This window comes from Apus apus, chromosome 1 (assembly GCF_020740795.1).
Source record: "Apus apus isolate bApuApu2 chromosome 1, bApuApu2.pri.cur, whole genome shotgun sequence".
In the NCBI taxonomy this organism is placed as follows: Eukaryota; Metazoa; Chordata; class Aves; order Apodiformes; family Apodidae; genus Apus; species Apus apus.
In genome coordinates this window covers 204,913,406-204,927,137 of record NC_067282.1, presented here as the reverse complement: position 1 = coordinate 204,927,137, position 13,732 = coordinate 204,913,406, and the positions used below count along the sequence as shown (strand labels likewise).

The window sequence follows — 13,732 nt, the reverse complement described above, 5'->3', positions numbered from 1 at the left end:
CACCACGTCCCTAACACTGACAGTAACCCTGACAGGGGAACAGTAACTGCTTCACTTGCCAGAGATGAGACTGTTCAGGGCTCAAATGCTTTTTAAAAGAGCAAAGATGACTCCTCTGCCCACAGGCGTGTGGAGAAGTTTCCATGCATCATCTTGAGGGCTTTCATTTTCCCCAGTGGCTCCATTTCCCACAGACACCTGGGGCTGGAAACCACTGGTTAAATCCCCCAGGAATGTGAGTGACAGCAGCCTGGGGTGGACACAAGGAGAGCACCACTCCTGCTTGGAGCCATAACCTGTCCCAGTGTGGCTGAGCAAGGGCAAGGAACACAGCCACGTGCTCCTGCAGCTTGCAAAGTCATCAGCACCAGGGCTGGTGTCCTGGTTTGTTACTGAAATTAATTACTCTGGCCCATCTGTCAGCACAGACCTGCTCCCGCCCTCCCATGAACACCAGGAAGGAGGGAAGGATTTTTCTTGAGGGGAGAACAATCCCAGGGCTTTTGAGGTGCTGGTGTCTCCAGCCCAACAGCCAAGGTTTGTTCTCTCCATGTGGATTCTTCAGGCCCTCACCCAAGGGCAGCACACACTTCATTCCATGGTTTCAGCTTTATTTTCCCTACCTGGGTGCTGGAATAGCAAAGGTGGTCAGAAGAAAAAGAAGAAGAAAACAGCAACACATGGAGCAGCTCCAGGTTCTGTGGTTTCCACCACTTTGCTCCAGCCTGGTCACCACCACTCAATCACTGCTTCATTCCTGCAGTGAAGGTGGATCATGGGTCAGGGCAGATTTGTTCATTGTCCTGCAGGGAAGAGGGTTGTTGTTCAGCACAGCTGGACCTGGTCTTCATCTGCCTGGAGGACAAACTGTCCCCTTCTTCACCTCTGGGTCCAGCTTAGGGCCATGGCACACAGATAGGATTGAAAAGATCTTGCTGCCATCAGAAGATGATGAGCCTGAAGCTCTTGAGGATTCACAAAGATGCCCTGATGGAGCTGCAGGACCACAGTGAGGCTGCAGAGATGGGTCCCCAATGGACCAACAGCCAGACTTCTCCACTCCCAGCATGGGTAAGAGCTGTGCAGCAGGTCCCACCTCCCTGCTCTGCATTCATGAGCTCCTGGGTAGACCAGAAGACTTCAAATAAGGTGAAAAGGAGGGAGGTTTTCCAGCATTCCAAGGATGGAGAGGGTTCAATAGATCCATGGAGATGAAGCCCTTCCCCTGACATAAAATCAGATGGTCTAGATGTGACCTCAGGCCACCAAACTCAGCAGGTACAACTGCTCTGCCCCCTCCTGCAGGGAGAGGACCTGCCTTGACAGTGGGGCACAAGGAGGGCAGAGCAGGAACCCCCCAAACAAGACCCCTATCCCAGGACATCTGTGCTGAGCAGAAGAGAAGTTCCCTCACACACACACAAAAATATCCAGCAAACCTCACTCAACTCCTGGCCAAGCACCCAGGAGGAGGAGGCAGAGCTGGCATTGCACCCACCCAAGATACTTTCTGCTTTGTGCCCCTTTTTATCTTCCTCTGGAGGGAAGGTTGCTTGTCACTTTGGGATCCACCTCACCCTCTGCAGAGAGGCATTTCCCAGCACCTAAAACCACGCCTGGTGGAGACAGGAGGCTCAAAGAAGGCTCAGGAAAGCTCAGTCCCACTTCTGCACTCATCAGGTGGCCAGCCCTACCAGTCCAAGCAGCCTTGCTCCCCCAGGCAGAGGGCAGCTGGAGGTGAGACAACCCCCAGGAGCTCCCACCCTGTTGACCTTGGCAGATGGCCACCCCCAGGAGCCCAGCAAGTGGAGACAGACCTTCCTAAGAACCACCCTGGCCTCAGGTCCTTTAAACTTCCTTCCACTGCAACCCAGAGCCAGGTCTCTCAGCCCTTCAACTGCAGCCTGACTGCAGATCCAGCTTCCCCACCGCATCCCAGCCAGCTCCTTTTCTTGGATCACTCACTGGGAGGAGATTCCCTGGTGCAGAAGACACCTGCCCCAGCCCAGGGGATCTGCAGCATCAAGTTGAAAAGCCCCTTTTTCAGCCGGTTAGCTGCCCACAGGGATTCTGACATCATGTCTGGGGAGCAGCCACCTCCCAGCACGAGAGGGAAGAATTCCAGGTGGGAAGACAGCTCCTCGGTTTGGAGCCAAGACTGACCTAGGGCATGGTTTGGGTGCTCCTGCAGGGATCTGAGAGGCAGCTGAAGTATTTAAGCTCTCATCTCAGCTCCAGTTAGACTTCCAGACAGGCCCAGCTCTGGCAGCAGGACATGGATTGCTTTAGCAGGGCTCTGCGTGGCTCCAGGAGACCAGAGAAACCTGATCCTTCTCCCTGCTCTGCCTTGGAGCAGAGAGTAGCACCAAAAAAACCCAAGCTGGCCGTTCCACCACGTGGACGAGCCACGAGCAACCAGTCCTCAAGAGGGATCATCACCTCCGTGGTCATTTTAAGAGCAATGCCACCCCAGGGCAGGTGGATCATCTCATGCTGCCACCCACCACGGCTCAAAGTTCACCCACCAAGGCTCAAAGGTTCACCCCAGTGGCTACAAGCAGGAAAGCCCAACGGGGTAGGACTGCAGTGACCAAGGCAGCAGGGGAACCACCACCAACCTTTAACACAGAGCGGCTGGGTGACAAATAAAAGAGAGGAGGTGTTTTGCTTGGTCACTCTTTACTCAGCAAGGCTCAGAAGCCTTGACCAAAGAGTTGCCTTCAGACAAGCTGCAGAGCTGCCCAGTCATGTTTCCTCAAGACCCAACCCCACAACTCCCACCTCCAGAAGGAACTGCCAGGTGAGGACACAAGCAGCTCAACCGAAGCTGCCTTTCCCACAGGTCAACAGGCTACTCCTCCTCCTCCTCCTCGTCTTCTCCATCTGCCGAGTCCCTCCCCACCTCCTCGTAATCCTTCTCCAGGGCAGCCAGGTCCTCCCTGGCCTCCGAGAACTCCCCCTCCTCCATGTGTCCCCAGCACCAAGGCAGGCACCTGTTCAGCTTCACTCCCGGCCGGGCAGCAGGGTGAGAAAGCTCAGACACCCCAGCTGCTCAAGTGCAGGAGGAGCACAGAGACGATGCAAGCGGAGAAGGCAGAGATACATCAAACAGCAGCACCGGGGGCCGGGACGACCCTTGGGCACCTCCGGGCACCCAGGAGCAGTTGAGCCCCACGGCAGAGGGTGGGTGTTTCCTCCCAGGCTTGGGCTTCCCCCAGGAGACGCTGCAGCTGGTCAGTACTCATCCTCATCCGCCTCCTCGTCTTCGGCATCCGCCGAGTCCCTCCCCACCTCCTCGTAATCCTTCTCCAGGGCGGCCAGGTCCTCCCTGGCCTCCGAGAACTCCCCCTCCTCCATGCCCTCCCCCACGTACCAGTGCACGAAGGCCCTCTTGGCGTACATCAGGTCGAACTTGTGGTCCAGGCGGGCCCAGGCCTCGGCGATGGCCGTGGTGTTGCTCAGCATGCAGACAGCCCTCTGCACCTTGGCCAGGTCCCCCCCGGGCACCACGGTGGGGGGCTGGTAGTTGATGCCCACCTTGAAGCCCGTGGGGCACCAGTCCACAAACTGGATGGAGCGGCGCGTCTTGATGGCGGCGATGGCGGCGTTGACGTCCTTGGGCACCACGTCCCCCCGGTAGAGCAGGCAGCAGGCCATGTACTTGCCCCGGCGGGGGTCACACTTCACCATCTGGTTGGAGAACTCGAAGCAGGCGTTGGTGATCTCGGGCACCGAGAGCTGCTCGTGGTGAGCCTTCTCCGCCGAGACGATGGGCGCGTAGGTGGTCAGGGGGAAGTGGATGCGGGGGTAGGGCACCAGGTTGGTCTGGAACTCAATCAGGTCCACGTTCAGAGCCCCGTTGAACCTCAAGGAGGCCGTGACCGAGGAGACGATCTGCCCGATCAGCCTGTTGAGGTTGGTGTAGGTGGGACGCTCGATGTCCAGGTTGCGGTTGCAGATGTCGTAGATGGCCTCGTTGTCCACCATGAAGGAGCAGTCCGAGTGCTCCAGGGTGGTGTGGGTGGTGAGGATGGAGTTGTAGGGCTCCACCACCGCCGTGGAGACCTGCGGGGCTGGGTAGACGGAGAACTCCAGCTTGGACTTCTTGCTGTACTCCACGGAGAGCCGCTCCATGAGGAGCGAGGTGAAGCCAGAGCCTGTGCCTCCTCCAAAGCTGTGGAAGACCAGGAACCCTTGGAGGCCACTGCACAGCACCACAGAAAGAACCAGAAGGATCAAATTACTGGAGTTCCTCTGGTAGTCTTGGACTTCAATTAAGCTCAAATACTGTGTTCAACCATCAAGGTCAAGGCCCGCTGCATCAAGGTCAAGACACCTTCCACTTCCAGCAGGTGAGATCTGTTAAAAGCAGCTGCATTTGCTGGGTCTAAATTATCTCATGTTTCACCAGGAAGAAAGGCCTGGCCTGAGAGAGGGGCATTTTTGGGTCAGATGGAGAGGCCTGGTACTAGCAGTCAAGGAGATCAGGAGTGGTCTGAAGGCCACTAGAGCCTTCCAGCTAAATCAAGGAGATCTGAGTGTTCTACAGCACTTCTGAGCATCTACACTGGTGAAACATTATACATCAGAGGCAACCACACAGGGCAGAAGAGGCCCACAGGGAGACACCAGCTAGAAGCCGAGCTGTGATGTTGGGTGGGATGAGATCAAGATTGACACAGCAGGTGCTGCACCCATTAGGAGAAAAGCATCATGTCTAGACATTCAAGTCACAGCTGCTCGTTTTCCTGCTTCATCTGGGGGTCTCTTTATCCCTTGTTTCCCCCCACCCCCACCCCTCAAGTCACAGGGGCATGGTCAAGCTGATCAAGATCTCCTGGCCCCCTTCCCACCCCTCATTTGCATCTCTTGATGGCCAGGGTGGCAGCAACCAGAGTGCTGCTGCAGAAGGACCTTCCCCAGGGTTACCATTTTCCGAGCCCTGTCAACAACAGAGTCAACAAGCTCCTTCCCAGTGGTGTAGTGGCCACGAGCATCGTTGTTGGCAGCATCTTCTTTGCCATTCGTGAGCTGCTCCAGATGGAAGAGCGAGCAGCAGGACCCGGTCCTGATCTCATCTGGAGGAAGTTGAGATCTCATGAGCATCACTGGCACAAGACCCACTGTCTACCGAGCTGCTTCAACCCCTTTAAGATGCAGTTTCACACAGAAGCTTCACCCACAGTTTAGGAGGCCAACCCCCACAAGGTCTGGAGACCTTCCAGGACTTACCAATGACAGGGGACTCCAAGTCAACAAATATTGCTCTGGGCACTTAATTCCCTGATCCTGTGTCATTGAAGAAGGTCCCAAAGGAGGAGTCTCTTTGTCCTGAGGAGGCACTGGAGGAGATCATGCCATCTGGCTCCATCCCACGCTCCAGGCAGTAGAGTTCCCAACAGGAATTGCCCATCTGAGCATCAGCCTGGCCGATGTGGATAGAAATACACTCCCTCTGGATGGAGGTGGGAGAGAAGAGAAGGTCAGGAATGTGCACCAACAAGCTTAGAATAAGCTGGGCATCTTCATAGAGCACATGGCCAACAGCTGATGAACAAGAGGAACGTTAGACCAGCTTGGTGACAGAAGCCAGGACATTTTTCTCCATGGCAGGTACCCAAAAGCTGCTGAACAAGCAGCAATTGAGCAACAGCCCTTCAGAGAGATGTTGCAACCTCCCACTGAGGCAGATGCAGAGACTGGGGCGTCAGGAGGTCCCTCTGCATCCCAGCACTGTCATTACATTGCTCAACATCCCTCTTCCCTGGAGGGAGCCACCAAGCTGCTGAGCCCACAGCACATGGCCTGGCTGCTCATGGTGTCTTCTCTTTGCTCTGCTGGTCCTGCCTTGGGGCAGGAGACAGGGCACAAACAGCCTTCCCGGGTTCTTCAGCTGGTGCTCCCTGCTGGGGTGGAGGGAATGATTCAGCCTTAGACAACAGCACAAACACTCCCTTCCATGCCAGTAGAGTCAGACCTCTCCCCACCCAGGTGGGCAGAGGACCTCTGCCTCTCTCTGATGGGAGAAGCATGAGCTTTTGGGCTTAAAAAATCACCTTTCAGAGCAGTTTCTTATCTCCATTTAGCCTAGATGCAGCATCACTGGCTGGAGACACCCTGAGAGGATCCAAGCAAGGATGGGAAGGGACAAATTCTTCATCTTCTCCAACTAGAAGTTGCCCCATGAAGCACCAGCTCTTGGCTTGAACCAGAGAGGAGTCGGTGCCAGGAGGGTTGAGCTTTTGAACTCCTTAACACAGGAGACATGAAAAAACCCCCCAGGGTTTTGGGTTCAGGGAGTCTGGATTAGCGACTTCCACTGAGGAAACTCTGAGCTACAAGATAGAAAAATTCCAGGTGGGCTTCCCCAAGGCTTGTCCTGCCCTCCCTGCATCCAGCTCTGGTGGCCCCAGCACAAGAAGGATGTGGAGCTGTTGGAACATGTCCAGAGAAGGGCCATGAAAGTGATGGGAGGGCTGGAGCAGCTCTTTCATGAGGACAGGCTGAGGGAGCTAGGGGTGTTCAGCCTGGAGAAGAGAAGGCTCCAGGGAGACCTTGGAGCACCTTCCAGGGCCTGAAGGGGCTCCAGGAAAGCTGGGGAGGGGCTTGGGACAAGGGCAGGGAGGGATGGGAGCAGGGGGAAGGGTTTCCAGCTGGCAGAGGGAGCTGGAGCTGAGATGTGAGGGAGAAATTCTGGGCTGTGAGGGTGGGGAGAGCCTGGCCCAGGTTGCCCAGAGAAGCTGTGGCTGCCCCATCCCTGGCAGTGTTGAAGGGCAGGTTGGATGGGGCTTGGAGCAGCCTGGAATGGTGGGAGGTGTCCCTGCCCATGCAGGGGGGTTGGAATTGGATGAGCTTTAAGGTTCCTTCCAACTAGAAAAATTCTGTGATTCTGTGCTTCACCACCTGTTTTTAGCTGTGGCCAGGACAGGACTCCAGGCTGGAGACCCAACACAGCACCTTAATTTCCACTTGGGCAAGAAGCCTGGCACAGCAGGACCTGCACCAAGCACAGAAGTGGGGCAACAACACCCCACACTGGAGAAGAAAGTCCTGCCCTGAGAGTTGATCTCTAATGTATCAGCCCTCAGCCAGCACCACATTCCTCTTCCTACACAAACAGTCCCAGTAGAGCCTTAAAAATCTCCTGCATCCAGGCCAGAACAAGGATGCTGAGCCAGCCTTCACAAGGAGACCTTCATCCCCTGCTCCAGGTCTGCCTCAGCCCCACAGCAGCACCAGATGGACACATAGTCAAGTCTTGTATCTGATGCCACCAGCTAGACCCTCAAAATATCTCCATGCAGATGGAACACAAGGTCTGAAGGAGTTTCATAGAAGAGTTTGGGTTGGAAGGGATCTTAAAGATCATCCAGTTCCAACCCCCCTGCATGGGCAGGGACACCTCCCACCATTCCAGGCTGCTCCAAGCCCCATCCAACCTGCCCTTCAACACTGCCAGGGATGGGGCAGCCACAGCTTCCCTGGGCAACCTGTTCAGCAGGATAATCCTCCCTAGACATTAAAGAAGTGGACACCAGGCTTGCAAGGGGAACCCAGGTCTGGAAGCTGGCTCCAAGCACAAGCTCTGCACCTCCAGAAGCTCCTTCTCCAGGACTCACAATGCTCCTCACCATCCCACAACCACTTCCAACCCCAAGGAAACCCCACAGGTAAGAGCAAGACACCTGCCCCAGCTGGAAAGAAGAGCTGCCTCCAGCTTCATCCCCCTGCAGAGCTGAGAAGAGCCATCCATGGTTGTCAGGAAGCAAACCCCAGCCCCACAGCTACTCACCATAGCTCCAAAGCACCTCACCACAAACACAACCACCCTACTGAGAAGACACCCCACTCACCTCCCTCTTGGGCCTTGTTATAGCAGGTAGAGCTAAAGAGCTTCCTCCTCCTCCTGTAGGCACCTGCTGGCCAAGGCTTCAGGTGTTTCTGCTCAAGGAGGAATCACCATGGGAGGTAACTGAGCTGCTTTGGGTGGCTTTCACCTGCAGACCCATGGAGTTTGGAGTTTCTTTGGCTTTCAAGTGCTCCTTCAGCATTGCTTTCCCCTGGTGTCTGAGAGCACCTGCTGTGAACTCAGGAGAAGACCTTCAGATGGTGGGGTTTTTTTTGGAGGGGGAGGAGTATCTGCTTTGTTTATTTATTTGAAGAGTGAGGTTCATTTTTTAAGACTTTCTTTTCGATCTTCAGGGCTGGAAATGTTCTTCCTACTTTCCACCCCCCTCACCCCAATGCAGACAGCACCTCTGCTGGATCTCCTGGGGATGGGCAGGAGTTGCAGGATGGGTCTCCTGCTCTGGCAAGAACATCATGGGGCTGGGATGGCTCCTCCAGCACTGGTGGCACCAACAATCTGGGCTCTCTCAGCTCAAGGGCAGCACTGGCTCCTCTACAACCACAGCCACAGAAGGCAGATGCCCTGGAGGACTTGGGGCAGCTGTGGAGAGAGGTGACAGTAGAAGCATAAGACCAGGGCTGAGATGCACCAGAGAGACCATCCCTTTGCAGATGGACAATGGGTTTATTTTCCATGCAGCAAAGACAAAAAAAAGCAAGAAGCCCACTGACAAGGGGTGTCCCAGAGCCCAGAAATGCAAGTCTGAACATCAGATCCAGACTTAAGACATGGGACCAGGCTCTACAGGAGGTACTGAACCTCATGATCTAGTCCTCTTGGCCATAGGTGGGATGCTCTCCGTCCCACCACCCTTCTTGAGTTTGGGGGAGAGTTGGGGTCTACCAAGAAGGAGAAAAGAAAACAGGGCTCCTCCAGGGGTGCAATCTGCAGAAAATGGCCTAGAAGACAAAGGTCCAAGAGGGAAAGCAAAAGCACATGAGGGGGAGATGAAGCAGAGCAAAGGTCCCATCGACCAGCCAGTGGAGTTGGGGCTGAGACTGGGGGCAGTTTTTTACCCTCTGAAGAATGATGTTGGGTTTTACATCTTCATGTAAGGTGTCCATGCCATGAGTTGTGATGAGGAGGATCCATGCAGACCTCCTGGATGGCTGGGGCTGGCTCTTTTCCTGGGAGAGCTGGTCACAGCCCCTCCTGACCCCGCTCAGAGCAGGAGAGAACATCCCAGGAACAGGGCAGGATATCCCAGGAGGAGGGCTGGACATCCTAGAAGAGGAACAGAATAATCCCAAGAGTGGGATGGGACATCCCAGCAGTGGAACTGGACATCCCAGGAGGAGGGTTGGACAACCCAGGAGTGGGGCAGAACATCTCAAGAGTGAGATGGGACATCCCAGGAGTGGAACTGGACATCCCAGGAGGAGGTCTTCATGCCTCCAGGAACAGTTCCCTCTAAGGACCTGCAGCCTGAAGTGCATCTCCCCCCACTACTTAGGGCTCAGCTCCTGATGTAACTCTCTGCAAGGCCACCATGTCCCTGCTGCTCTCTGTCCTGAGGTACCTGGACTAATGGTGACCATGACTCCCATGGTCACCACTGGAGAGCAGTTTGGTTTTCCTAGCCTGTGGATGAGAACATGGGTTCCTCCTTGCCCCTTTTTGGCCAGGTTCTCATTGACCCTCAAATTGCACTGGCTGAATCCTCTCCTCAGCCAGCTGGGAACGGGGCCTCCTTGATCCCAGGCTGGGGTGCAGGACTTGTTGTCCTTAGGGATGGCCTAAATCACTTTGGCATTTCTAGTTTGCTCTGAAGTGGCTGAAGAAGCATGGCAGGTGGCAGAGGAGAAGGAGGACAAGGGGGCTCCTGGAGGCCAGGAAAGACCTGGCTGCCTGAAGGGAGGGTTATGAAGAGGCTGGAATGGAGCCAGCAGTGGAAGCAGAAGGATATGTTGGCCAGAGTGAGCCTGCAGCTGCTGTGCAACCACACGTGAACAAACCAGCTCCTCCCAAGTGCAAGACCCAGAGTCGGAGTTTGATCCCTGCATGAAACGGCAAGAACGGGCGACTCCTCCCCTGGCTTTGATCACATTTCAACCCAAAACATCAAGACGTGACCTTCCTGAGCACGGTGGCCTTGGCCCTGCACCTTCCCAGACCCGGCTGGGTGCTGGTGGAGGTTTCAGTGCTCCTGTTTCCACCCAGCTCCCTCAGGAGATCAGTCTCCTCCGACCCCGCTGGTGTCTCAGCCCCTCCGAGCAACCTCCCCGGTCTCACTTGGCAGAGGTTGAGGAGGAGGATCCATGTGGGAAGGTTGATCCAAGCTAGAGCCAGGTGTGGGTGAGACTCTCCCCCAGGGGTGCAGCTGGAGAGGGAGAGTCTTCTTTCCCCATCACTGCTTCTCAGCTGGTACCTGCTGGCCCTGCCTCAGCTTCCCCTGTGCAAGCACAGCCTGGAGCCCTTGGGCACAATCCCAGGCACAGATCCAGGCTGGGCAGAGAATGGATGGAGAGCAGCCCTGAGGAGAAGGACTTGGGGGTGTTGGGGGAGGAGAAGCTCAACAGGAGCCAGCACCGTGTGCTGGAGCCCAGAAACCACCCTGTGTGTCCTGGGCTGTCACCAGCAGAGTGACCAGCAGGGCCAGGGAGGGGCTTGTCCCCTCTGCTCTGCTCTGCTGAGACCCCCCTGCAGGGCTGGGGCCACCTCTGGGGTCCCCAGCACAGGAAGGACACGGAGCTGTTGGAGAGAGGCCAGAGGAGGCCCCGGAGATGATGGGAGGGCTGGAGCAGCTCTGCTCTGGAGACAGGCTGGGAGAGTTGGGGTGTTCAGCCTGGAGAAGAAAAGGCTCCAGGGAGACCTGAGAGCACCTTCCAGTGCCTGAAGGGGCTCCAGAAAAGCTGGGGAGGGGCTTGGGACAAGGGTGATGGGACAAGGGGGAAGGGTTTTAAGCTGGAAGAGGGGAGATTTAAATTAGATATTAGCATGTTCTTCCCTGTGAGGGTGGGGAGAGCCTGGCCCAGGTTGCCCAGGGAAGCTGTGGCTGCCCCATCCCTGGCAGTGTTGAAGGGCAGGTTGGATGGGGCTTGGAGCAGCCTGGAATGGTGGGAGGTGTCCCTGCCCATGGCAGGGGGTTGGATCTAGATGAGCTTTAAGGTTCCTTCTAACCCAACCCATTCTGTGACTCCATGATCCACTCCCATGGTGTCTCTTCTCTGTTAATTGCTGTCATGAAAGGGGAGCAGGAGACAGACCCTGTGTGTGCTCTAGACTTGTGACCTTTTGATTTCCAGGCAGTAGCACGGGGCTGAGATGTTCTCCTTGTCTAACCTGGTGCTGGGAAAGGACCCCAAGCAAGGCTGGTGCAGATCCCCACAGCAGCAGCTGGTGGGGAAGATCCCATTTCTAGCCCAAGCCAGTGCTTTACTGGGGCTCACTGGGGAGCACAAGCTCTTCAACCTTCTGCTCCAAGCAAGGATTTCTCCCTCAGCTCTGAGCAAATCCCTCTGTCTCTCCTTGCTGTGCCAAGACTTCCTTAGGCAACCTGGGGTCACCTCTTGCCAAACCCACGTAGGGATGAGAGTGTGTCCAGCTGGTTCCCCAGGCAGGTTTGACCTTGCTTTCCCTGACCAGACCTGAGCAGGCACCTTTCCCTGGGTGTCAAACAGGGACAATGTCTATGTCCTGCTGGGCAAGAGCCCAAGACACCAATGGGGGATGGATGTGCAGGGCCTACAAGAAGACATAAAGCTCCATACAGCCCATTTCCAGGGCCATATAGTCCCAGGCTACAGCCTGTCCCCTCTTGAATGTCCCACATGGAGTGCTGCCCATGGCCATGCTCTGGACACCTGGGTAGGGCTGGTGGGAGCTGCTCTTGGTAAATGTCTCCTGGAGAAGGAGAGGCAAATTTCTCCTCACTTCCCATGGCTGCTTCATGCAGGGCTGGAGGCCAGGAGATGCAGTTCCATCTTGGAGCTGAGCTGGGAGGGGAATAGAAGGAGAGGTTTGGAGGAAGGGACTTGTAGTTCAAGGGGAAGGGGTGGGAACTTGGGGAGCTGGGGCTGGGTGGATGGTGGAGAAGAGCAGAGTGGGAATGTGCTCTAGATGACCCTGCTCTGGCAGGGGGGGTTGGACTAGATGATCTTTTGAGGTCCCTTCCAACCCCTAGGATTCTATGATTCTATGAATGGTCTGTGTGAAGGCCCAGGGCTGGTACAGAGGTCTTCCAGGACAGGGAGACTGGCAGAAAGGTGGGCAGAGGTAGATTGTTAACATGGACAGACCCATGGGATGCGCAGGGAGAAGCCAAGGAGCCACCTGCAGCTCTCGGGGTCCAACCACCCCCGAGGCCATGGGATGGCCATGGCCAAGGTCAACTGATGGGCTGGGGACTTTTTTGAGGGGCCCTGTGGGTGGGGGGCTGGCGTTGCCCCAGCTGTGGCAGCTGCAGGTGCTGGTGAGGGAAAGGGTGGTGGGAGGGCGACCTTACAACCTAGAGAATCCCCAGGAGGGGAAAGTGGGAAATCCCTCTTGGGGTCCCCTGACCCGGGACGGTTGTGAATGAGGGGCAGTTTGTGCGTGGGGACCCGGGAGGGAGCAGGACCCGGGCTTTGGTGGGGACAGGGCTGCGAGGTTGAGCTGGGAGGGACGTCGTGTCAAAGGCAGAGCCGACCCGAAGACCCAGCGGAGACGATGGGAGAACAAAGCATTGGAAAACTCAAGAGATCATCGCTTTAATTAGGGACCTTCCTGAGGTGACACCTCCCCTTGCCCTGCCGGGGGGGCACCAGCCTCTTTCCCCACCCCGCGGGAATGCCCGGGAGGAGGGAGGGAGGAGATGGGGAAGGAGAGACAGGAGGAAGAAGGAGAAGAGGTATGAAAGTCGGGCGGCTCTCGGGGTCAAAAATATCCAACGCTGCCATCGTACACGGCCCTCAGTCCCCTCTGGCCGGCGGGCTGGGACCCGGCGGCGGCCCCGGGGAGCCAGCTCTGCTCCAGCTGCCCCCCTGCCCCGGGGGAAGGTCACTTCCTCCGCCCGATTTGGGCCATGAGGTGGGCGTTGGCAGCAGCCTTGGCCCGGAGGTTCTTGGCTTTGGCGATGTTGAAGAGGATGTTCATGATGTTGGTGGGGACGTCGAGGGACAGGGTGACCTTGGCGCGGCGGTCGCTCTTGGCCCGGTTCTGGTGGCTCTTCCCCTTCACCTGCGCCTGGGAGACGTATTTGTAACGGCCTTCCCCTGGGAACGTCCTTTTCCCCATCTCTTCATCCGCCACCTCCTCTCCTTCCTCTTCCTCCCCCTCCTCCGATGTCTCCCGGGGCAGGGGGGAGTCAAAGCCACGTTTGTCCAGGATGGAATTCTCCTCCGGGTGGTTCTTCTGGGCTTCAGCCAGGGCTGCGTTGAGGCAGCTGAAGATGGAGGCCGTGTCGTAGAGGTGGAGAGCCCCTCTGGTCTTGGTGGCACAGAGGAGGGCGAGGAGGAGCAGCAGCCTGGTGTGGGACATTCTGCTGGCCTGCCTGGTGAGACAAGGAGGGGAGGGAAGAGATGAGCTTCCCGTGGGGCCCGGGGCAGAGCATCATCATCCCCTTATCCTCCCATGTCCCCCAGACCTGGGGTCACCTCCCAGGTTCTCCCCAGCTCCCATCTAACGGGTAGGACAGGTCCTTCCATATCTCACAGACTTGGGGTCACCCTCCCAGGTCCTCCCCAGCTCCCATCTAATGGGTAGGACAGGTCCTTCCATATCTCACAGACTTGGGGTCACCCTCCCAGGTCCTCCCCAGCTCCCATCTAATGGGTAGGACAGGTGGGAATAAGCTGCCTTGGGGCTTCCTCCTCCAAGGTGCAGCCCCCTAGCCCCTGGTTTTGG

General features: G+C 56.6%; 1 protein-coding gene and 1 pseudogene across 1 annotated transcript; both read right to left on the bottom strand.

Annotated features, from left to right (window-relative positions):
• Positions 1-3,234: 3,234 nt before the first annotated feature.
• Positions 3,235-11,832, bottom strand: LOC127381746 (tubulin alpha-3 chain-like; annotated as a pseudogene).
• Positions 11,833-12,886: 1,054 nt separating this feature from the next.
• On the bottom strand, positions 12,887-13,372 carry UCN3 (urocortin 3). Its single transcript, XM_051612809.1, has one exon. It carries the CDS (start codon positions 13,364-13,366, stop codon positions 12,887-12,889), a length of 480 nt encoding a protein of 159 aa, XP_051468769.1. The 5' UTR covers positions 13,367-13,372.
• Positions 13,373-13,732: the final 360 nt, after the last annotated feature.